Consider the following 22,639-nt stretch of genomic DNA (forward strand, 5'->3'; position numbering starts at 1 on the left):
TAAGTCTTCCCATGTGTTTATGTATGAGGTTTTACTGTAATAAAATCGTGTTGTTTGGTCGCATGCCACAAAATAAATTGCACCAAAGATCACTTTAAAATCCTCTGCTTCTCAGCCTTGGGAAGGAGGAAACAGCATCACTTATGCCTGTAAGAAATCAGTTCCTTTGGACTGAGACAGAACACAACATTTGTTTCATAATAGAAAGTTTTTAAAATAAACTTTGAGGGGAATTACTGTTGTAAACTTCACCTTTCAGTTAAAATTCATACAAGGTAGCTTTGGAAAATGGTGGAGGTGTTAGTTGTTACGCAGCAAGGTGCGTTACTGCTAGAGATGTGAATTTTGCAGGGAACTACAAATAGCATAGTTTGTTCCATATCTCTTACGAGACTACAGCAGAGAACACACATAGTTATTTTTTTGGTGTGGAGTTGAAGACAAGTATACCTGCTACGGGATAAATGCATTCTTTCTTGTTCTGCGGTCGCCTCTTGTGCACTTGTTGCAACAAGTGTACAGGCAAGCAGTTTTGTAACCTGAGTATACAGCCTGAACTGCATAAATTTGCTCATGAATTTTAAAAAGCATCTAATGTTTTAAAATTAATTATAGCATTGAAAAAAACCAGTCAACAAAAAAAACCTCAAACAAAATGAAGTTGGGCTGTTATTTTTTAGACGATAAGCTTGTTACTGCCTTAGGAGAAACCTGGATTCTTCCCCACCTTAAGGAACATTTATTTGGTTTGACAACAGGAAGGGCATACATGTGCTATGTATTTGTTAATTTGGCTAATTACAGAAGGGAAGATCCAGTGCATAAGAGAAACAAAGAGTTCTTAAACAGCAGAAAGTGCAGGACTTAAAATTTATGTGATGCCCATTCTTCATCTTGTTTTGTTTTACTTTGCAGTCCACTCCTTTACATCTAGCAGCAGGCTACAACAGAGTTCGAATAGTCCAACTTCTGCTTCAGCATGGTGCAGACGTGCACGCAAAGGACAAAGGGTATGTAAAATGAATTATTTATTATCTGTCTGCAGCAGTGGTTTTGTATTAATCAAGATGAAGAATTATTTCTGTTTCATGTTGCAGCATAATCTCAAGTAGTTGGCTGAGAATGTAACATTTGCTTCCAAAATCTTGAGTGTGGTTTGTCATAAATAAACTTTTGTTAGAGCCTCAGTAACAGATTAGCTGTGATTGTGCTTGTTTGAAGTCTTCTATTACACCTTTAAAAAATTTTTTCTGAACCTGTTCTTTACTTCCATGCACAAACTACTCTGTGAAATTAGGGACTGATATTTTTATTTTAGGGAAGACGATGGGGAGAAGATATGTGGGCTTAGTGCAAAAATGTGCATTGAAAAATGTATCTATAGTCTCATTATCTTGTCGCAATATATATGGATGTAATTCCAATATCACTCATGTGCTCACAACTATTGGTCCTCAGAGATCTATCTTGATTGATGCTGCCAGCAAATATCGAGATATAGTAGAAGCTGAACTACCGTTTTTGCAATAAGGAGGGTAGTTACATAAGGTACCAACAAAAAGTGTGCAGCAGTCAGAAATGTGGAATGGTACATGTTGTACGTTGTTCTTAGCCATATGTTTCTGAATCTAAAGTGATGATTCTTGTAGTAGTCTGATAGGAAGGCTTAGTCCTAACGTAGTAGAAATTGGTCCCCTGGTTAAAGGCTTGCATTCTGTATTCAAAGTGCATCGAGGTAAGATACTAATGTGCGTGTTCTGTCTCCATCAGCAAACTTGAGGCACCTGCTGTGTCTTCATTTTCTGCTAAGTCCAGCCTAGTGTTAAAAGAAAAAAAAATTCCAAAACCAGTTCCAAGCATACTTAAACTCTTGAAGATTGACTTAATTATAGTACTGTTGTCTATACATTTCACCCTAATGACTTTTTTTGATGAGAATTGTGAAATGTATGATGACAAATTGTGCAAGTCCAAAAAAACCTACTGTAGAGTTGCATGCAATACTTGTTCAGGTAGATCCAGCGTTGTTAAGCAAATTTTAGGTGTTTCACACCTTTCCAAAATTTCAGTATCGCTTGGTAGAAAATTCCAGTGTAGATGCTTTAAGGAGGTTTGAATGATCTACTTGGAAAGTATGAAAAGTGTGAAAAGTAATGAAGTTAAACTTGAGCAGGGAAGAGGGAGGGGAAGGAAAGAAAAGTGATGCTCTTACATTGTATTACATTTAAAAACAACCCAAACATACTCAGAAATGTCTGACATCCCAGTAAGCTCCCACTTCATTTAGCGTCGTCACACATTTACAGTGTGGTGGGTTTTTTCCTTGCTGTTTCTTATTTATACATAATTTATAAGTAAATAGGCTATAAAATAAATGTAATTTATCAGTTATGGGGCTAAATTAGGTTGTATTGATTTTATAGATCTGTTAGGTTCTCTTCAATGAGATCACTTCAGAGACAGTCCTGAGGAACTGTGCTGCATCTTCAAAATGATCATCACTTCTAGTTCCTCCCAAAGAAAACCACAGCCAAGGAAGCAGCTTTTTCCACCGGTCCTTTCTTTGCCTTACTACTGTTGTGTACAAAGTCACAACCTGCTGGAAAGGAGAAGGGGAGGGTATGCTGCAGAAGTGGCCAGGTGGATTGCTTTGGTGACTCTTTGCTGATAAGACCTTGAAGAAAGGCCTCAGTCCTCTTAGATGACCAGCATTTGGGGAGAGGGCAAGGTTTTTTGAGTGCTCTGTGGACTGAATGCTGTCTCTGCCACACACATACACCCATCATTTATAATTCAGAAAAGTAACAAGGAAAATAACAGTTTGAAAAATTTCCCCAAAACAAATTTCCCTCTCCTGTGACAAGTGCAATGCTGCTTCTGAGAACATCTACCTTAAAATTAAGTTTACCCTGTTGTGTAGTACAACAACATTTGTTGTCCTAACGCTCTTTGAGTTGATTTTGCAATTCTGGGAATCATCCCATGAATTTTTCATAAATGGTAAAGGGTTAATTATTGTTTTCATTGTATTATGCATCCTGATTTGTTGAGCCATAACTAGCCTGTCTTGCTTGGCTTGAATTAAACTAATTTTGTCCTCTGTAATAATTGTCCTCTTTGCATCTCCTTTTCAATGCATGGCTTTTGCTTATGACTAGATACCTGTTACTTACTGGGCTAGTGTCATTTTTAAGTATGGTCTCCAGAAATATAGCTGTACAAAAATTACAGGGACTCTCTTCAAAGTATCTTGCATGCTTAAATAGGTTCTACTCTAAAAAAATAGAGTAAACCCAGGTCATTCCACAGTCTGGAGCAGCAATTTCAGTCTGCTTTCTATGGATATTTGTATATCTTCATAATATACCCAGGCGTTACAGTAGTGTTATCTGGGGAGTTTTGCCTTTCACATAGTATTTTAAATAAACAAGAGTTCATATTTAGGCAGAAACAGAACACTGACTTCTCTTGAGCAAATTGAATGTGGAATGGGACTTCCCCCCCCGCCCAGCTTCAAGACAGATAATTTCAAAGCCAATTAATGCTAATCTTAATGGCAGATTAAACACATTTGGCCTGTTAGGACAAAATAAGTTTTAATGCTACTCTTAAGTAACATGTTTGGGAAGGTTAGATTTTTCCATTAGTTTGTGAATGTTAATTTTTAAATATTTGAATATTTTAAAGTTATTTTAGATATAATTTGATCTTTGTTCATCTCTCGGTAGAGAGAAAATTGTTCCTTCTCCTTTAAAAATGCTAGTTAAATAAATTTTTCATTTGCCTTCTTTCATACAGTGGTCTTGTGCCTCTTCATAATGCATGTTCGTATGGACACTATGAGGTTACAGAGCTGTTGCTTAAGGTAAGCAGAAGGATAGAAAGTAATTCCTGTAGATTTAGATACGTTAGGTGTTTAGATATGTTAGGTATAAACTCTGTTTATGCCAGAGTTGAAAAGGATGATTATTTTTTTTTTCCTGTAGTAACAGGTTTCAGACATTCTGTCTGTCATTTCAGAAGCCTGCAACTTTAAGTCTTTTTGTGGTATAGTATATGTGGGTTTTATCCCCCACCTAATTTCTTTGGGCAGATAGTAGCATTTCACTTGTTTGAATTTTTCTGTGGAAAATCTGTTCTACTGAAAAAGTAGCTCATACAGAATTATTTTTTTTGAGGATTCAACAGTATTTTTGTGTATACAGGTGTTTTTGTAATTAATTTTGTGTGTATTTGTATATGAAAGAATGAAACCAATTTTTATAATGAAATGAAAGTTTTAACGCTTTTAATTGTTGAAGATGATTTCTTATTAATATAAGGCTTTCTTTGCTGTGCTAGCATGGCGCCTGTGTGAATGCTATGGACCTCTGGCAATTTACCCCCTTGCACGAGGCTGCTTCCAAGAACCGTGTAGAGGTTTGCTCCCTCCTGCTGAGTCACGGTGCAGATCCCACGTTAGTCAACTGTCACGGCAAGAGTGCTGTCGATATGGCTCCGACGCCTGAGCTGAGGGAGAGACTGACCTGTGAGTGTTTTCAGGCTGGAAACAGTTGGTGGTGGGTGTAAAGGGTGCCTACTTCGTAAGCCGATGCAAAGCAGCAGAGTCACTGCAGCTCTGCCTCTCACTTGGAAGTACACAGATACCTCTAATACACTGTCTGTGGTATTGCCTGGGTTTCTGACATGTAAAATGTTTAAGGCACTGCTAAATCAGTGACCGGGGAGAGGGGTGGGGTTTATGTTTGAAGTCCAGTTAAGTCACGTAGGAGCCTCTATACTGAGGCTCTGTATCACACTTGGGGTAGCTTCAGTGTGCAAACTTGGAGATGGAAATTCCAGCACCTTCTTTTGTAGTCTTTGCAGTCCTTATGCTGTTTAGAAAACAATGTTTCAGCTCTAATTTGAATTTTTTCCTTTATCCTCTTCTGGAGTTTTGTTTTCTCATTGTTATAAACTGTGAAAGATACTTAAATGAGACAAGTATGAAAACAAAGCGTTATGAAGTTACAGAAAACTCCTTGAGAACTAGGTTCTGGTAGCAGAAGCCCCCTGATGCGGTAAGAATGTAATCCTGCACTACTCAATCACAGCTGGCCGGGTTGTTACTGTCACTATTCTTTACATGTGAAGGTGGTGAGATCATATACAGCATAAAAATTTGCTCTAGGAGAAAAGAGGGGCGCATTAGTATCTTTTAGTTACTTCACTATTCTGGGCTGACTTTGGAGATGCTTCTGGCTTTGAGGCAGGTTAATTTACCACTTGTTTAAATTAGCAAGCAAAAAATAAAATCTATTTAAACTTTGGTTTACTTCTGTATTTATAGTTCCTGGAGAGGAGTGGGGAAAGATTCATGTCCATTACTATCCACTGACATGTGTACACAGATGTGAGCATTATGGCAAATTTTAACAGTACTTTGATGGGACATTCTGTATTTGCATACCCAAAATAACATATTTAGTATATTCTCTTGAGTTCTTTGGTTTTATACCTTAGGAATAATACATTTATTTGTTATTTCAAGATTTATTTGTGATTACAAATTGTGCTTTGAGTAATGCTTTGTTTACAAAGAAATTTTAAATCTATTTAAAATCAAAACTTAAGTTGTTATTTATTTTTATTTCTAAATCAAAAAAATGCACCAGATTAAAACAAGAGTGGGAGAAGAAAGCTCCTCTTAACAAGCTCAGCATTTCAAACTTGCTTATGAAAGAAAAATTTACTGAGTTTGAGTTTCTTTTCTGGTTTCCAGGCTCACACATCGTTCTTGCTAACCTACCTTCCATTTGTACATTTTAAGAGAAACACTTTTAGTCCTTTTCAAATTCAAAAGGATTTAAAACTAAAACTAGTTTGCTGAACTGAACAAAATGTGACATTGAAAAAAACAAAATTACCTCTCCGCACTTGACAAGATATAGCTGCTATCAAAACCTCTTTCATCTTTGTTGCAGACCAGCTTCAGATACTTAGCCAGTTAGCTTTTAAGACTGATAGTTTAATATTTTATCTTTAAATTATAAATTGTATATATAAATTATATTTATTCAGGCTTTACCTTGAATTATTTGTCATTGTAAATGCAATAAGGTTCTTGAAGAGCAACTGTAATGCTTTTTTCTGAAGAGCATGTAATAGCATTTTGCTCACTTAAACACATACCTAGCTAATTTAGAGGTCAGATAGGCTTTTAATGTCAGGTGGGTGGAGGATAAGATGCAGAAAAGCTATAAAAATTTTACACAGTGAGTCACTTCCCCTCTCTTTTATTCATTTCAGTAAACCATGTTTCATGTTCTGTGTCCCAGGTCAGCTACTTTCTGAAGACATACAGAAATACTCTTATTTCCTCTTAATTGAGTATAGCTACCTTTCTGCAATAACATTTATAAATGTGATGTTGCTGAATATTAAATGCATCTTTTTCCTCTAACAGATGAATTCAAAGGACACTCTTTACTGCAAGCAGCCAGAGAGGCAGACCTAGCCAAAGTGAAAAAGACACTTGCTTTGGAGATCATTAATTTTAAGCAGCCACAGTCACATGAGACTGCACTGGTGAGATTATACAGCCAATCCATTTGTTTTATGATAAATGTGGTGTAGTGCTAGTTGAGAGTTTTATTTCTACGCTATGAAAATACATTAATCATCTGAGACTGAGGATTTGCCATCAAACACTTTGTATATTAAATCACCATTGTAGAAAAAACACTGTAATTTTTAAATAAATTTGTTTGTTCTTCCTGGTAGATTACAGAAATCCTCCAGCCGCTCCTCACATGTTTATTTTGCACTTCTCCTTTGCTTATTTCCCATCACCCTCTTTTTTTTGTTTGGTTTTTTTCTCCTTCCCTGTTGGTCAGTTGCAGTTTTTTCTGAGGTTAAATTCTATTTTAGTGGCCCACTTCTTCCTTCATGTTTTATGTGGGCAAGCTTGGATTGCAAATTTTCTTCATAGGGTATGTAAAACTGTGGTGAAAATAGATGCTAGGTGTATATCACAGGGTCTTACAGAATTGGAATTGTACTGACAATGCCACGTTAGCTATGGAAACAGGGGTCTTTGAGACTTTCTTGGCAGTTTCCTGCTCTTCGTTGTTTGAAGAAATAGTGAAGGCCAAGAACACAGCCGGTATCCAGATGCAGTGAAGAAAGATTTTGAAGTTGAGAGGGAGTGATGGTATTATTAAAACCATTATAGTTATGATACTTTATTCCAATGGAACATTTTCTTCACAGTAGTAGGTCTGAGCTGCAGGCGTACAACTGCATCTTTAGTGTTATAAACAGTGTGAATGTGATCAGAACATCGTGTGAAGTACCGAGCATACATATGCTCTGTTCTCTCCATGGAGGACTCTGCATCCTAGCCTGAACTTCAAAGCAAGACAGAGAAGAGATACTTTGAGACTGAACATGAAGACAGTATGAAATTTGGAATGATGTTACCCTTGTCTTCCTGAGTTTATCAGCTGCTGATATGTGGCATCTCTTCAGCTGTGTAATGATCATTTGGTAGTCCTGTGGCGCTCTTTGTAGAGCGAGCAGGCAGAGAGGAGCAGAGACAGATAGAAGAAATGGGGTATTTTAGCTCTATTGAAGTGTTTTGTTCACTGTTCAGACTGTGATTTCTCAGGTTTTGCCTCTTGTACTTGAGATTTCCAAGTGGCAGGACTTAGCTTCCAGGATCAGATGGGGTTATGTACCCTCTAACTGAGCTATTCCTGTCCTAAGCATGGCATCTGTCACCATGGCGCACTGGGGTCTGTGCCCTGTTGCCTCACCGGGTCTATGTCTCAGTGTTACTCAGAGGTTCGGCAATATTTTGGTATTTGTGTTGCTAGTGCTGGTTTATCATATTGGCAGGAAATACAGATAGGCTATTATCTGCAAAGCCTCAAAAATGCTGCCACTCTTCGGAGCAAAATTGATCTTAATGTTTATTTACAAAGCTTCCCTTTGCAAAACTTTGACATGGTCTGCTAACAGCAGTGCGGAAGCTTGAGTGGCAGTTACTTCGTAGTGAAGGCTGAAACTGAGCAAAAGATGTTTTTCAGTACTGTTGTTACTGGCATTCTTTTTGGGGCCTATCTCATTGTAAAGGCTACTACTGTTTTGCTAATGGAAAGTTTTGAGAAGTCTGATCCAGGCAACTGTCTGGTTCTTACGTGTTACTGGTTTAAAACATGGGTAAACATTATAAACTTCAGAAGTATTTCTTCTTTCTGGTAGTCTGCCATCTTGAGACATTGAAACTTGAGACAAGCATTTCTGGACGGACTGTCAAGCCTGATGTTCAGCTTATCTGGAACTGTGCTTGTAATTTCAGGCCACAGGGGTGCATTGATAGATCCACTGTTGAGAAAACGCCAAATTGAGTCTAGGCTCTGCAGAGGATCAATGAAAAAAGAGGGGGGAAACAAAGTGCTCACTTCTAGGTGCCAAATCCACAGACAAACCAGCAGGCAGACCCCAACCACATTCAGGAAAATACTTACAACTAGCAAAGGCCTGTATGGTGTTCCCACACAGGCAGGCTTGAGCTTTGAAAAGCCCTGTGCGAAAGATGTATCTTTCTCATAGCGTGGAAAAGAAGATACTCTCAGAGAACTTTACAGCCCATTTGCTTCCTACTTAATTGGTAGTTGGGTGTATAATACAATTGCCGTGAGGTTAAAAAGTTCAGTACATGTTGAAATAAAAGAAACTAAGCAACGTTCAAAAGTCATATTAATCTGACAACCACAGCAGGATCCTAATGTACCCCTTTGGAGTCCCTCTGTAGAAAGGTTGTTTCAAACCCTTTGTCTTTACCTCCTTGCGTTGTCTGCTGGTTTTATCCTGACAGCTGATAGTTAATGTGGCTGGGAACGTACTGCTTTTTGTGTGATGAATAGCCTTAAAATCAAAATTGTTTTTATGAGTAGAATAATTTATCATTGATCACTAGTTTGTATTTTGTTCAATATGTTATATGTTTTGGCAGAAATATGATGGATTCTGTTAGTAAGTTTTGGAGCCTGATGTTTAGCAGAGTAATCAAGAGATGAAGTCATGGATCTTAAAGCTCTCTATCATCTATGTAGTTGAAATATAATTTATATTTACTTTTTTGCAGCACTGTGCTGTGGCTGCTGTGCATCCCAAGCGGAAGCAAGTTACGGAACTACTGCTCAGGAAGGGAGCAAATGTTAATGAGAAAAACAAAGAGTAGGTTTCTGAAATTTTTGTGTTTTCCAAAGGACTCTGTCCTACTTGGAATATAAAACTAATATCTTCCTTATAAACTAATGTCTTCCTTTCTCCCCCCCTCCCCCAGTTTCATGACACCTTTGCATGTTGCAGCTGAAAAAGCTCATAACGATGTCATGGAAGTTCTGCATAAACATGGAGCAAAGGTAAATATACTTACATATCTTTTATTTAAGGCAGAGGCAAGAAGAAGGGTTATATTGGTTAAATACAGTGTTAATTTTTATGATAGTGGTTGCTTTTTTTTTTCTGTACGTCTTGTGCTTCTCAGGTTAACCTTAAATGTGTTTATCTTAAACCAGTACAGGATGTTCAGGAATCCCATTTGAAAATCAGGTCTTCTCTCCAGATAACCGAATACAGGCTTTAGGAGTCCAGCTTACTCTTTTTTAATGAATCTTGCTATAATTTCTAACAGCTGTGGTCATCTAGGTGCCTCTTGATGCTTTATCTTGTTGATTTTAAAATATCCAATGCCTGAGTTTGCTGACACCAAGTTTAGTAGTCTAATGCTGGGCATCCCTTAGCCCTTGTTTGCTGCTTATTTTCTTTGCCAGATTGTTTTGTCATGCCCTTTAGCCACTGATATATGCTAACCAAAGTGATTTGTGAGCCTACGGTGAAGCTTGCTTAGAAGCACATGGTTCAGCAAGTTATTAGTTAGAGGCAGAGGATAGTATAGCTTTGTTTAGGAAGTGGTTTAAGCATCTTTCAGAAGTATTTCAGGATGGTCATCTTTCTCTGCGTTTTACTTGACATTCATAGTTATTATATACTTAGCTACTTAATTTTCTCAGAAACATTCCTGATGGGAATTTTCTTTGCATTGGTTAAAATATAAATGATCTCTTTATTTTTGCTTTTAAGGGGGCTTACGTTGTTCTCTTTGGATCTTCATCTTTATTCAGGTAGCTAGAAATGAAGAAATATACCTGTAATAACAATCTACAGTGTCGCTCTTGATGTGCTAGGAGGTGCGAACAATGTAATTGTATGCATAGTTAATACTAAGTCATCTTCATTTCAAACAGTGAATTGTAATTTATAAGCCTGTATGAGAGCTCGTTGCCAGATTTCAGTGTCTGATTCACTTCCATGGTACCTTAATGGCATCATAAAATAGCTTAACAATGATACCATGACAGAGTTTATTGCACTAGTGAATCCTGATGCAGTGATGACACACCAAGATTTTCTTGGGGGAAGGGAAAGCAGGGCCAGAGGTCTCAGTTATAGGCATTAAAACCACTATTATTTTCTGACATTCACTCTTAGTAGTGTACCTATGCACTGAAAGTGGGGAAAAAAAATTATTTTGCCATAAGAATAGATACTTCATGGCTTTATGGATCTGAGTTTGCACAGGAATTCAGTACTGATGGTCTTTGGGTAGGCACCAAACTGGACGTGCTGGAGTTCCAGGTGTATTGATACCCAAGTACTACCTGCTTTGAAATACAAAGAGTTTCTGTGTGCTGAGGGTGTCTGGAAAGCTTGCTGCTATACTGTAGGTATTTAAGTTAATGCTCCCTTGAAAATCTAGCTCTGTGTAGCCAGGTTAGGAGTAAGCTCAAAGCTGTCATCCTTACTGGAATGGCCCAATTTTATAGTTTGTGTCAGTAGCACATTCTGATGATAGCTTGTGGTTCTTCTATATCCTGAAGCAGGGGTTCCTAAATCATGATCTGAGTCACTTGTGGACTGAGTGATGGTTATGAGTGGCCCATAGTTATCTACAGAATGATTGAGTGGTGTATTTGGTTGTTTTTTCTACTGACAGTATGCAAATAGAGGTACATGGTAATCGTTAAAACTCATTTTTTGTTCGTATCCTGGTGTATGCATGCTATGTTATTCTGAGGATAGTCGTTCACATTTGTGATCTAGCAAAGCGCTTAAGTTGCATGGCAGGAGACCACTCGTAGTTAAAATTAAGCACGTATTTCCATACCGCAATGGATCAGGTTCTTCTTTATCAGTATCCAAAGTTCCTTAGCTGTAAAACAGTGAGTAATGCAATCATGGTTCTTCAAGAGAGATAGGTCATTAAGGCTTATGAAGCACTTTGAAGTTCCCAGATGGGATATGCTCTAGAGTATTAATTAGTTAACTAGGTATAGTTAATCACTCTGTCTTGCTTGTGTATTATCATTTGACCTCTTGCTCATGCTTTGACTGTAGGCATTTAGTTCATCAGACACTCAACATTGCCATTTCTTTGTTTTGGATTATCAGGACATGGCAGCTTTAATTGCTGAAGCATGATACAGGTTTTTCACACACATACACGCCCATTTGTTGTTTTTCTAGAAGCTTTTTCTTCCTGTTTACTCTTTGTGTGTTTTGAATTTTAGTTACTTCATATGACGTAGTCAGATGTACTAAGCTCTTTGATCCTGACTAGTCGTATTTTACAAGAGAGAGTTTTCCTGAACTGGTGAATCTAGTTCTCCCTGCAATAGCAGCCTCTCAGTTGAATATCCATTTGTTCTTCGATCAGCACTCTCCTGCAATTTAAACACCTCTTTTCCATTTTGATGCTTCCTTTGCTGAGGTATTTGCAGTGAAAAGATTCTTCTTAGCCTTTGTTTTGGTAGGCTAAAAGCCTCAAACACTTAATCTTCCCCATAAGGGAACATTGCCATTTCCTAATCAATCCTTATAACCCTTCACTTTACTAGCACCAGAGGAAATCTTGGAGCTCAGGCAATGACAGCAGAATTAATTCCCCCACCAACGTACACGATGGCACTTCCATATCTCTAATGTAAATTCTGGACTAAAGTATACTGGGATTGTGTCTGCCTTTTTAATAAACAGGACACAGTAGTACTCAGACCCTTTCTGTAGTCTTGTAGTACACACAGAATCTTGATTTTTTTCTTGCTCATGCCCTTCAACACAGTTCTCCTGTGCCAACATCATAATGAAAATATATTAAAACAAAATTATCCCACAGCTGATCCCTGAGCAGCCCTCCTTCTTTCAATACGTTCAGTTCTTCAACTAATCTCTATTTTTCCATATAAAATACATAAAAATATCCTGTGTAGTCCCATATCAAATGCTTACTGAAGTGTGGATGGATGACACCGACCATATTTTCTTTACTTTGCAACCATGTCTTCTGTCAAAGGGAAGGTACTCTATAAGTCAGCTTTAATCTACCTTCTGGAAACCACTACTGATTATAAGGAGAGTAACAATTTGAAAAAGATGAGTAACTGGGGCTTCAAAGAAAGTGGAACTTTATTCTTCTGAAATACAGTGCCGAAAGGCAGACAGCTGATCCACAAAAATAATAATAATAATAATCCAGTAACGGATTTAGGAGACAAAGCCATGTAAAGTTTTGTAGATGTAAAATCATTTGTGATAGTTTCAGTAGCAGAGAGGAAAGTGCTGTTTTCACGAGGAGCAGCCGTGATCTGTGTCAGACAACAAAAGTGAGGTAACATGAAGTACCTAGGTTTGAGTAGGCTTTGCTTGGTTTGCGAAATGGCCTGAAGCATGCCTTAGGGAATTTGCTTGGCATGAACAAAAAGTGGTTTGTGGTCTTGGAGCTGGATTTAATTATCCTTAATTTTATCACTGTGTAAATGTAAGTATGTTATATTATAATAAACAGTGAAGGACCGCTTGAATAACCTGTGCTTGATTAAAATTTACTTAACAGAAATATATCTAAGACAATTAGCATTGGCATGAGTTAAGCCATATACAGAAATTGTTTATTTTGGTGTGCTTTGCTGGCCCTTCCTGACAACACAGACTAGATTTGTAATTTACACTGTGAAGTAGTCCTTGGTGCCTATCACTTGCATGTCAGCATGTTCTGTCTAAGCAATACTCCATGGTTAGCGAAGATATTTTCATTAGCTTGTTACCTGAGTTTGCAGTTGAGTGTCAGCTATACATCTAAAGTACAGGTGAGAAACCTTTGGGTTTCTTAAAATTTTCTTCAAGACTGTTGATCATAAATATCTCTGGGTTTAAATGCCATACCCAGTTTTTACTTATTTGTCTGAACTGCAGCGTGAAACAGCATTTTCATGCCACTGCTTATTTGGTGTTGAATATCCTCAAAGTATCTTAGGAGAAATAAAAGTGGAGCATCTTTTAAAGAATCCTCAAACTTAAACTTTTTTTTTTTTTATTAGACCCATGAGCAAATCTTCAAATACCACTGTTGTATCTTTGAAAATGGTCAAAATCCTTTGTTTAAGAAGAAAATAATTTGAAGGTGGTGAACTAATGGAAAAGTGGCTTTCATCCTGTTCTGTTGTATTGCTGGATAGTTGGATACCTCTTATAACTAGCTCCTTGTCTGAATTTACAGATACATGGGAAATTTAATATGTTCAGAAAGACAATCTGCTTTCTAGCAGTGCAGAAGGGAAGGATTAAAGTCTTTTCTGAACTGGAATGACTGTTGGAATGACAGACCTGCAAGCATGCAAGTTCACTGGTATCTTGGGCAAGTGTAGAGATGTCGTGAATGCTGTTGAACTGTGTTAAGTTTCTAAAGCATACTGTTGAAGCTGTTCTTCTGCAAGGGAAAATGAGCCTTTCTAAGGTCATGTTAGACAGATAGTGCCTATTGACGATGGGAGCAGAAATGTCTTTGTTCTGCTCTGCTAAAAGGATCTTGCTTTATGATCTTTGCATAATACAATTATTTCTGAGTAGCATGTTGCCAGCCTTTTGTGATCATGGATTTGAAAATAATCACCATTTCTCCAGGTCCACACTACAGACTCAAATGGTTGTGAATAACCTTCTTGTGTGATGCATTTGCTTCCAACATTCCAGGTAGATATATGATTTTCTCAGGAAAGAATAAGCATTGAAAAATGAAATATCCTTTCAGAAATGCAGCAGGTTCTGGACCATGGTGGTGGGCAACACGAAGAACTGTATGATCTGTTGCAATTGCGTGGTTCAACTTTTCTCACTGCTTAGACATCCAAACGTAGTGACATTAATCTTAAGCTTCTATGCAAAGGGACAACTGTGGAACATATGGCTGGATCATGTAGGAGCTTTCAGAGTGAAACTAGACCTATTTTCTGTTTTGTTTTTTTTTTTCTTCTGACAGAGCTTGAAGTTGCCACCAGCACCTCTTCGCTCCTATCATGTTTATTGTTAGTGATGCACAAAGTCATACGACCTACTGCAAGTTGCCTTGAGAATAAATGCAGCAGGAGAGCAGTTAGAACACTTGCATTGCAGGGAAGGATATGATGCTGGAACTGCTGGCAGAGTATGAGTTTCATGTGTGTGTTTTAGAATGTACCTCTTTTAGAACAAAAATCAAAGTGCTTGGAAGCTATTGCATTTTGTGCTGCTGTAGTATCAAGGAGTAGGAGGATATTTAAGGGCATTTGATAGTAACAGAAAGCTGCTATGCTTAGGAAATCTTGCAAAAAAAGTTTCTTTAACAGGTCCCAGCTGTTGACCTGCCACAAGTGACTGGCAGCCAAAGGAGTATTGCGGTAGATGTGGGCTGCTCCAAGACAGCATGAGTGCAGGGAGGAAAAATCTTTTCAGTGTCTGATGGTACATGACCATTTCTGTTTCTCTACAGCATCTATCCAGGATAGGAAAAAGGAAAGAACAGAAAGAAATCTTTATTGGGAAATACTGTATAGGATGATATCGTTTCGTGAAAAACCTTAAAAATACTTTTCAATTGATAACTGCATTCTGCTTTTAGGTTGCGGTTTGAGCAGTAGAGTGACTGCTTTCATACTAAAAGGTGAAGAAGCCAGAGCCAGTGTGCTGTGGAATAAAATTAAAAAAAAAAGCCATCAAATCTGTCATTTTAAACTCCTTGCAGAAAACTTGGCTGTAAAGTAATTCAGAGCTGCAGCCTTCTAGTTTCAGACCCCTTATAAAGGGGACCAACTGAATATTTCTCTTTTTTTTTTTTTTTTTTTTTTTTGTTAGTGCAGCTGGGAACAATCTGCATTCTCACCACACCAATAAGGCAGCACACCTTGGATGTTCTACATTTTGTCAGACAGAGTTTAAACTTTAGCTTTGAATTTGAAAGGGCATGTGTTTTTAGACCTAGTATTGAGCAGTGGTTAACCCAGGCATATGTCTTACCAGGTTCTGATTTTTGAGAGTTTAACCTCAGTTTGTATTTCAGTTTGTCGTGCTCAAATTGATTTTCATTTGGAAATAAATCCTGTGGCTTTCAGCCTTAGTGCAGTACGTTCTTGGGCTGGTTTTAGACAAGTGCTGCTTGATTGGTGAGAGCAGATTTGCCTCAAAGTGAACATATTCCCTGTGAAATTGCCCTGCAAAACCTATTTCTGCTTCTGAGAAGAGGAACAGCCGTATTTGGTGCCTATATCCCTCTGTCAGTTACAGCCTCTCCCAGAAGTAAGCAGGCAGTTCTTCAAATGGCTGGCATTCTTCTGCCACAAGTATTGATTGTTGGCACAGATAATGATTCGGAGGTGAAAGGAGACCTGCATAAGACATATGAGATGATGGATCTGATGACACTGACAGTGTTCTTTCCAAATGAATATTAACATTTTTTCCAGGTACATAGTCAGTATGGAATTGTGAATGCCTCCCTGCTGTTCTTCAATAGTTTGTTCAGTACTGGCCTGTTTAACACAGGAATTCAGTGTTACAGAAGACATTAGTTATGATTCTCTTTCTTGGGCAAACAGAATCTTATCAGCTACTTCCAGAATCCATAAGTCTCATTTCGTTCTGCCTTTACCATCACTAAACCTGTATAGCCTCAGACTTCTGCTTTTCTCTGTGTCCTTATCAGTGGTGAAAGGTATCTGGTGTCCTGAAACAGATTAGGATCGTCATCTGAACAAAATGATGGATTTGGGACATTCACCATCTAGTTAATATTTATGATAGCAGAAAGTGTTTTTTTTAAAACAAAACTTCTAGGGAAATCCCGTTGGAGTGGCATGAGCCTGAGTACGGTTAGAAGAAAGCAGAACTGTTCTCCTTTACATCTTCCTGCAAGAGAGGTTTGTAATCTGAGAAATTCCTGCTTTATCAGTCTGTAGGATTGTTCAGGGATATAGAAAAAATTTAGGCATTATCAAATCATGCTGCACTTATTTATGTGGTGGTTCTTTGTTCTTTCCTGTGGCTTGATGTTTTGTTGCATTGCAGCTATTTTACTTAATTATTTTTCACCCTATCTAGTAGTAGGTATTTTCTACATAGTTACCCTAATTAAATTTCATTTAGTTACAGCGTATGTGTCTTACCCAAAAAGTTTTTTCAGTAGTTTTCATGGAAAGGTAGTAGGATTTGCAGGTTGCATTTCAGGTGGGAAATAACAAGCAAAACCTTTGTTCACTGCCACCACAAAGATTATGAGAAGGTAAAAGGGTGGGTTTTTACAGTAACAGCGTCTGTTACGCATGCAGTTCACAGCCTGCAATCTGTAGGCTTGGAAACAGATAACAGGTTCTGAGTTGCTTGCAGAGAATATTGAGCAGTTCTGTATTTCATAAAGCAGTAAAAAAAAAGCTGTTGGATATTTGCATATAAATTTGTCATGAATCGCTGCTAGGTGCGGAGTATCTTATTGAAAGGTTATTTTCATGAAGGTTTTTTCTTTTTAAAGCTCTCTATTATTCTCTTCTGTTCTCTGATAGTGAACCTGTGGAGATGCTTCTAGTTATTTAGATACTCTGTTCGATCCTGACAGACAGATGGGTTTCCATTATATCATACTCTTTGAAAGCAAACTCCATTTTGCCTGTTTATACAGTCTTGTATTGAGTAGAATTATATCCAGTTATACTTAACATTTCTGTAAGAGTACAAAAAATGAGGAGAAAATTGACTGTTTGTATCCAACACCCCCGCCCCCCCCCCAACTCCAAATCTGACATCTTTGTTTTGCTTTAATTCTTGGTAGTAAGTAAAATTGAGTTAATTCCCTTTCCGAGGATGACAGATGGTAATTTACTTAGAGCTGGAAGATTTTAGAACTGTTTGGTTAATTATTTACCTCTTTCTGCTCTTCTGTGAGAGTTTTGCTTTTCTTGCCACAAGGTTGATCTTTGTCAAAAGTTTGATCGCTATTTTATGTATGGTTTGGGGGATCCTGTGTTGTCTCTTAGGCATGCAAGCAAATAACCTACATTGTTAAAAGACAGGAAAGTGTCTGCAGTAAATTGTCTTTACGTTGGAATGTTGACCAGTTTTGTCATTTAGTTTTGTTTAGTTGCAATGCAGAGGGATTAATAGATGAATTTGTATGCTGGAAAATTCTTGTTATTGCTCTTATTAAGAGCACTGACACGTGCAGGCTTTTAATTATAATAATGCTTTATTTTATATTGCTGCTGATTTTTCAGATGAATGCACTGGACACACTTGGTCAAACAGCTTTGCACAGGGCTGCATTAGCAGGTCACTTGCAGACCTGCCGGCTCTTGCTGAATTATGGCTCTGATCCCTCCATCATCTCTTTACAAGGCTTCACAGCAGCACAGATGGGAAATGAAGCAGTGCAACAGATTCTAAGTGGTGGGTAAAAATAAAGGTTTGTGCATTTGAACTTCAGCTTCTCCCTTTACAGTTGTAGATCTTCTTTTTCAGTGCAAGAGGCTCAGAGTAGTTTTCTCACCCCTCTCTACCTCCATCATGTGTGCACATCTGCAGTGTGATGCTTTTCAGGGTAAAAAAAAAAAAAAACCCTACAAAAAAACCCCACAGCAAAGCAAAACAAATCCCTGCTCAATTCAATGATTTTGTGCAAATCGTGAAGAAAATAAACATCTTGTGGATTTAGAGCATGCTGCTGCACAGGGAGATTGTAGGAGGATGGATGTGGGAAGCTGGGGGTTTTTGATAACAAGTCTCAAGGCAACTGGATTATTGCTGAACATGTGAGAAACCTTTTTCCTCTCATGAGCTACCCTGTTTGGTACTCCATACTTCAGCAGTCACAAGCAGAGCGTTATTGGCAGAAAAATACTGATAACTGCTAAACTGTTTGAACTTTTACTTCAAATATCTTGCTCCTCCAGCAAAGATTTTATTGTGAAAATGCTCTGAATACTGTTGATAAGTTTGTTTATATCTTGCATTAAAAAGATGAATAGATGTTTGAAGAGGATGCCACTGTTTTTCATGTATGTGCTTGAGGGTTCGCATATCCTCATGTTACATTTGAATTTTTGCGAGTAGGGAGAATTGCATCAATAGCTACTACAGAGCAAGTAATGCATCTTTCAGTGGGATCTGCATGTAGTCAAAGAAAGGCAGATACCCAAACAGATGAGAAGGCCTGTGATAGCTTGAAGCTCCATTTCCTTCAGCGTTTTCAACAATGATGCCTTAAAACAGGTGAAAAAAAGGAGAGAGGCATTTTACAGCAGTGCAAGGAAGGACTGTTTTGAAGTGTACCCACTTTTTGATAAATTTGCATGCCCATCTAGAATGAGTTTAGCCTGCTGTAACACTCTGACTTTCTTAACAGCATTCTTACAGAGGATTGCAACTCCCGAGTTCCTCTTGCCCCATTTGTTTTGCACTAGGCAGTCATTTCCGTCCGAACTCAGGACAGCTGATCAGGCAACATGCTGCCAAAACATCTGTTCCATAAATCCTTGAACTTGAGAGGAGTGGCTTCTACAAGAGAAAGTAGTTTGTATGAACAAAGAAGTGATCAAGACTGCCTTTTCAGGTCCCTTTTGAGCAAGACTGAAGAGCTGTAGGGACAACTAATCCACTGCTTCTTTCCAGCCACTACTACTACTTCCCTCGGAGCATGCTTGCTTTCTCACAGCCATGTTTCTGATGAGAAGCGTGGTTAAAAAGAAAAGTTTTGAGGCCAAAACTTGTCATTCTTAATTTAAAGAGGAAAAATGGTGTCTCTCTAAAGATCTCCTTTTAATCACTATGTCATCTTTCGGATTCTATTTTTAACCACCCCATGTCTGCAACTAGGGACAGTTGCTGTGAAATGCAGTACACAGCTGGAGCATCATAAAGCAGGCAGTCACCATGTGGTCAGGGCCGTCTTAAAAATCCCATCCCCTTGTCACTACTTAGTAGTATGAGACACATCCCAAGTGCAGAGTGCGAAGGCTGTTAATTCACTGCAGAATTGGGCACATTTAACCCTGGCTGTGCACTGGCACCTCATACAGTTTGATGAAATTGTTGAGAAAAGTGCTTTTAATCTTCAGCAAAACTTTGATTTTGTCCCAGGGTGCATGTAGGTTTCTTAAAATGTAATTTTTACCGTACAGTAGGATTAACAAAGCAGTGAAATTCCATTTGGCAGAATAATGTCAGCTCTAGAGTCTAAATCTGGCTGGTGCACACTGAAACTAAGGCTCTTCATTCAGCAGTTCAGGCAATATGAACTTGAACATCACAACTCCAGCTGTGTTTTCACAAATGACAACACACACAGATTTGGAAAATACGCTGGACACAAGTTAATATAATTTAATAATACTAAGTAATCCTAAACCATCTTTTTCCTTGTTTAGAAAGTACACCTGTGCGCACATCCGATGTGGATTACCGGTTGTTAGAAGCATCCAAAGCTGGAGACTTGGAAACTGTGAAGGTAGGTTTGAGCAATTCATGTTAACTTTCCATTTTGCCTTGCTGTGCAAGGCTTGTGGAAGCCTTTGCTACAAGACTTGTGGAAGTGGTGCCCAGTGGATGGTAAATCATAAGAAATGGGAAGGCAAATCTCTTTCTTTTTTTTTTTTTTTTTTCTTTTTTTCTCCTTCTTCTTTCTAGAAGCTAGTGCATTAAGATGTGCTGAGGTGTTTCGCTTGAGTTTTTGGCTGTTTGTTCTCCCAGTCCTTCACATAGCCATGTCTTCAGTGGACACAGATGCAGCCATAATTCTTTGAAGCAGATGCTGTGATCCTCAGAGTAACGGTTTAGTAGAAACAAGCTTCAGGTGCATGAGTCAATCAGAAGGCATGCAAACAAAACTGTTAACAGGTAGCATATGTCACATTTTAAGCCATCCTTAATCTGAAGGTGAAGGGTCAGGCCATGGAATCCCAGCATCATGGGAAGGTTTGATCTTGTCTTTCAGGCTTGGTCTGTAGGCAAAATAGCCGAGAGGTAGACCATTCTGCATGCATTCTCACCTTGAACTCCAACATCATACCTATTCATATTCAAACAGCAGCAGTTTTGGGCACCAGTAGCTCCTTTGACTGCCAAGCTCAATATTTCTAGATTTCTGAAGGCAACATAAGCTGGAAATGGTAATGTCTGGAGAAAGTTACGTGGCTTTGAACCTGGTGCTTGATGATATAGAGGCTCACCCTTTCTAATACATTAGGAATGTCTTCGTACTGCTTCCATCATTTAAATTGTTAGTTATAGAAGTACTTTCAGCCATAAATTCAGAGCAGCTGTTTTTTTAACTTTGCCTAAGAGGAAGATGATTTCCCGAAACCTAACTTCATTTGTATATAATAGTAAATGGATCAAGTTTTGTGCTGGGATGTTTGGAGGTGGTATTTTGGGGCTTTTCTTTTGTGTTGCTGTTGTTGTGGTTGTGTTTGGTTTGGGGTGGGTGTGTCTGTGTGTGTGTTACTTGGTTTAGTTCCATGCTAGAATTTTGGTTTCTTCTTTTGTTTTTGCAGCAACTTTGCAGCCCTCAGAATGTGAATTGTAGAGATTTGGAAGGCCGTCATTCAACACCACTGCACTTTGCTGCAGGATATAACCGTGTATCAGTGGTGGAGTATCTGTTGCACCATGGGGCAGATGTGCATGCTAAAGATAAAGGGTACGTTTCATTCCATGATACACTCTGATGTTTTCCATTAGTGTGAGACTTCTACCCCCCTCTGTTCATTACGTTTCAGATTTCAGTAGCCATTATGTTTTTTCTCTTGAAAACTTTTCTCTTTTCCTTCTTTTTGTTCTGCATTGTTCCTGACATCACTGTAGGGAGATTATAGGCCATTAAAGCATACTTAGCTTTCTGGCAAAGCCGTTGTCAAGTATGTATCTGGCACTGTAATACATGATCTTTCTTTTCCTCCTCCTCTTGCCCATTTTGGAGACTTTGTGCTTAAAAGCAGCCTTTAAGATCTAAAATTAGTTTTGAATTGCATGGGGTAAAATACCAGGGTTATCTCTGGTCATTTTTCTAAGTTTGTTAATTATTAAGTTAGTTATTTATTCAGTTAAATGGTACAAACTAGTTACAGGTTTTTCATTATTTGCAAAGCAGTCATGCAGGATAGCATGATTATCTTTGATCCTTCACTCCAATATATTGGTTTAGGGTGGGAGATAATTTATTTTCAATGCTAAAACATTTCTGATACTGAATTTTCAGGCTCCCCCTGAGAGAAATGTTTGGGTATCCTTCGGTATCTATCAGGTGTGCAGTGCTTACTAATAACTGTACTTCAAACCCATTGTCTAGTATTACACCTTTTCTGAAATGTACACTCAAATATGCAAAGTCAGACCGTCAGTGATTTTTAAAATTTAGTTTTTGGCTACTGCTAACAGCATTGAAGTTACTTGCTTTTGGAAGTAGTACCATTGGTGCTGGCTAAGCATTTAAAAGTCTCCTGGATGTGAACTGAAGTTTTCATTGGTGTTTTAATAGCAGGGAAATAAAGCCGTGAAAATTGGAAAGGCTGAAAGATACCAATAATGTCTGGTGAAAGTGGGAGCTTTATCTACTGGAACTTTGTATGATTGCATATTGGATTTTATTTTCTGTAGCTATTAATACTTTCTCTTTGATTAGTGGCTTAGTACCCCTGCACAATGCTTGTTCTTACGGACACTACGAAGTAGCTGAACTCTTAGTGAGGCACGGTGCTTCTGTCAACGTGGCAGACCTGTGGAAATTCACTCCTCTACATGAAGCAGCAGCAAAAGGAAAATACGAAATCTGCAAGCTGCTTTTAAAAGTATGTGCTGGAGTTCAGATGTGTCTTTACATGTGTATATGTTTGGTTTTGCTGAAGATTAATTAATGCAAAGTTAATTGCATTCAGTGAATTCTTTATGGTGCCTTTGAATCTATTTTCCTTTTACAGTTGTCAGATGATTTCTTGTGTAATGTCAGTTCACTTACAAAGAATCATTACTTTTTCCAGTATGTGTGTTAATACTATTAGCCAAGTAGAACAAGACTCTCCAACTGGAAAAAGCAGCTGGATTTGTGTAAAAATACTAAAAAACCCACCTTATCCTATTCATATCTTTCTGGAACAGCTACTACAGTTAGGTAAACCTTTGTAAATACTTACACAGGAGTGTGTTACAGAGCAATAACTGAGGGTGGATCCTAAATGGGTCTGGCATGTTAGAAATTTAAAACTGTTATATTAATGTATAATTTTTCAAGTGCCTGGAGAAA

General features: G+C 38.1%; 1 protein-coding gene across 3 annotated transcripts in view; it reads left to right on the plus strand.

Moving 5' to 3' along the window:
• The window catches only part of TNKS (tankyrase), a 140,904-nt gene that overhangs the window by 95,357 nt on the left and 22,908 nt on the right, over window positions 1-22,639 (plus strand). For all 3 annotated transcript variants that reach the window (XM_056322135.1, XM_056321965.1, XM_056322044.1), the window contains exons 6-15: window positions 916-1,010; window positions 3,799-3,865; window positions 4,342-4,528; window positions 6,446-6,567; window positions 9,131-9,222; window positions 9,332-9,410; window positions 17,622-17,793; window positions 19,770-19,849; window positions 20,895-21,040; window positions 22,022-22,187. In XM_056322135.1, coding sequence (XP_056178110.1) covers window positions 916-1,010; window positions 3,799-3,865; window positions 4,342-4,528; window positions 6,446-6,567; window positions 9,131-9,222; window positions 9,332-9,410; window positions 17,622-17,793; window positions 19,770-19,849; window positions 20,895-21,040; window positions 22,022-22,187 — 1,206 coding nt within the window. The remainder of the gene's footprint in view (window positions 1-915; window positions 1,011-3,798; window positions 3,866-4,341; window positions 4,529-6,445; window positions 6,568-9,130; window positions 9,223-9,331; window positions 9,411-17,621; window positions 17,794-19,769; window positions 19,850-20,894; window positions 21,041-22,021; window positions 22,188-22,639) is intronic.

Source organism: Falco biarmicus, chromosome 1, assembly GCF_023638135.1.
Source record: "Falco biarmicus isolate bFalBia1 chromosome 1, bFalBia1.pri, whole genome shotgun sequence".
Taxonomy (NCBI): Eukaryota; Metazoa; Chordata; class Aves; order Falconiformes; family Falconidae; genus Falco; species Falco biarmicus.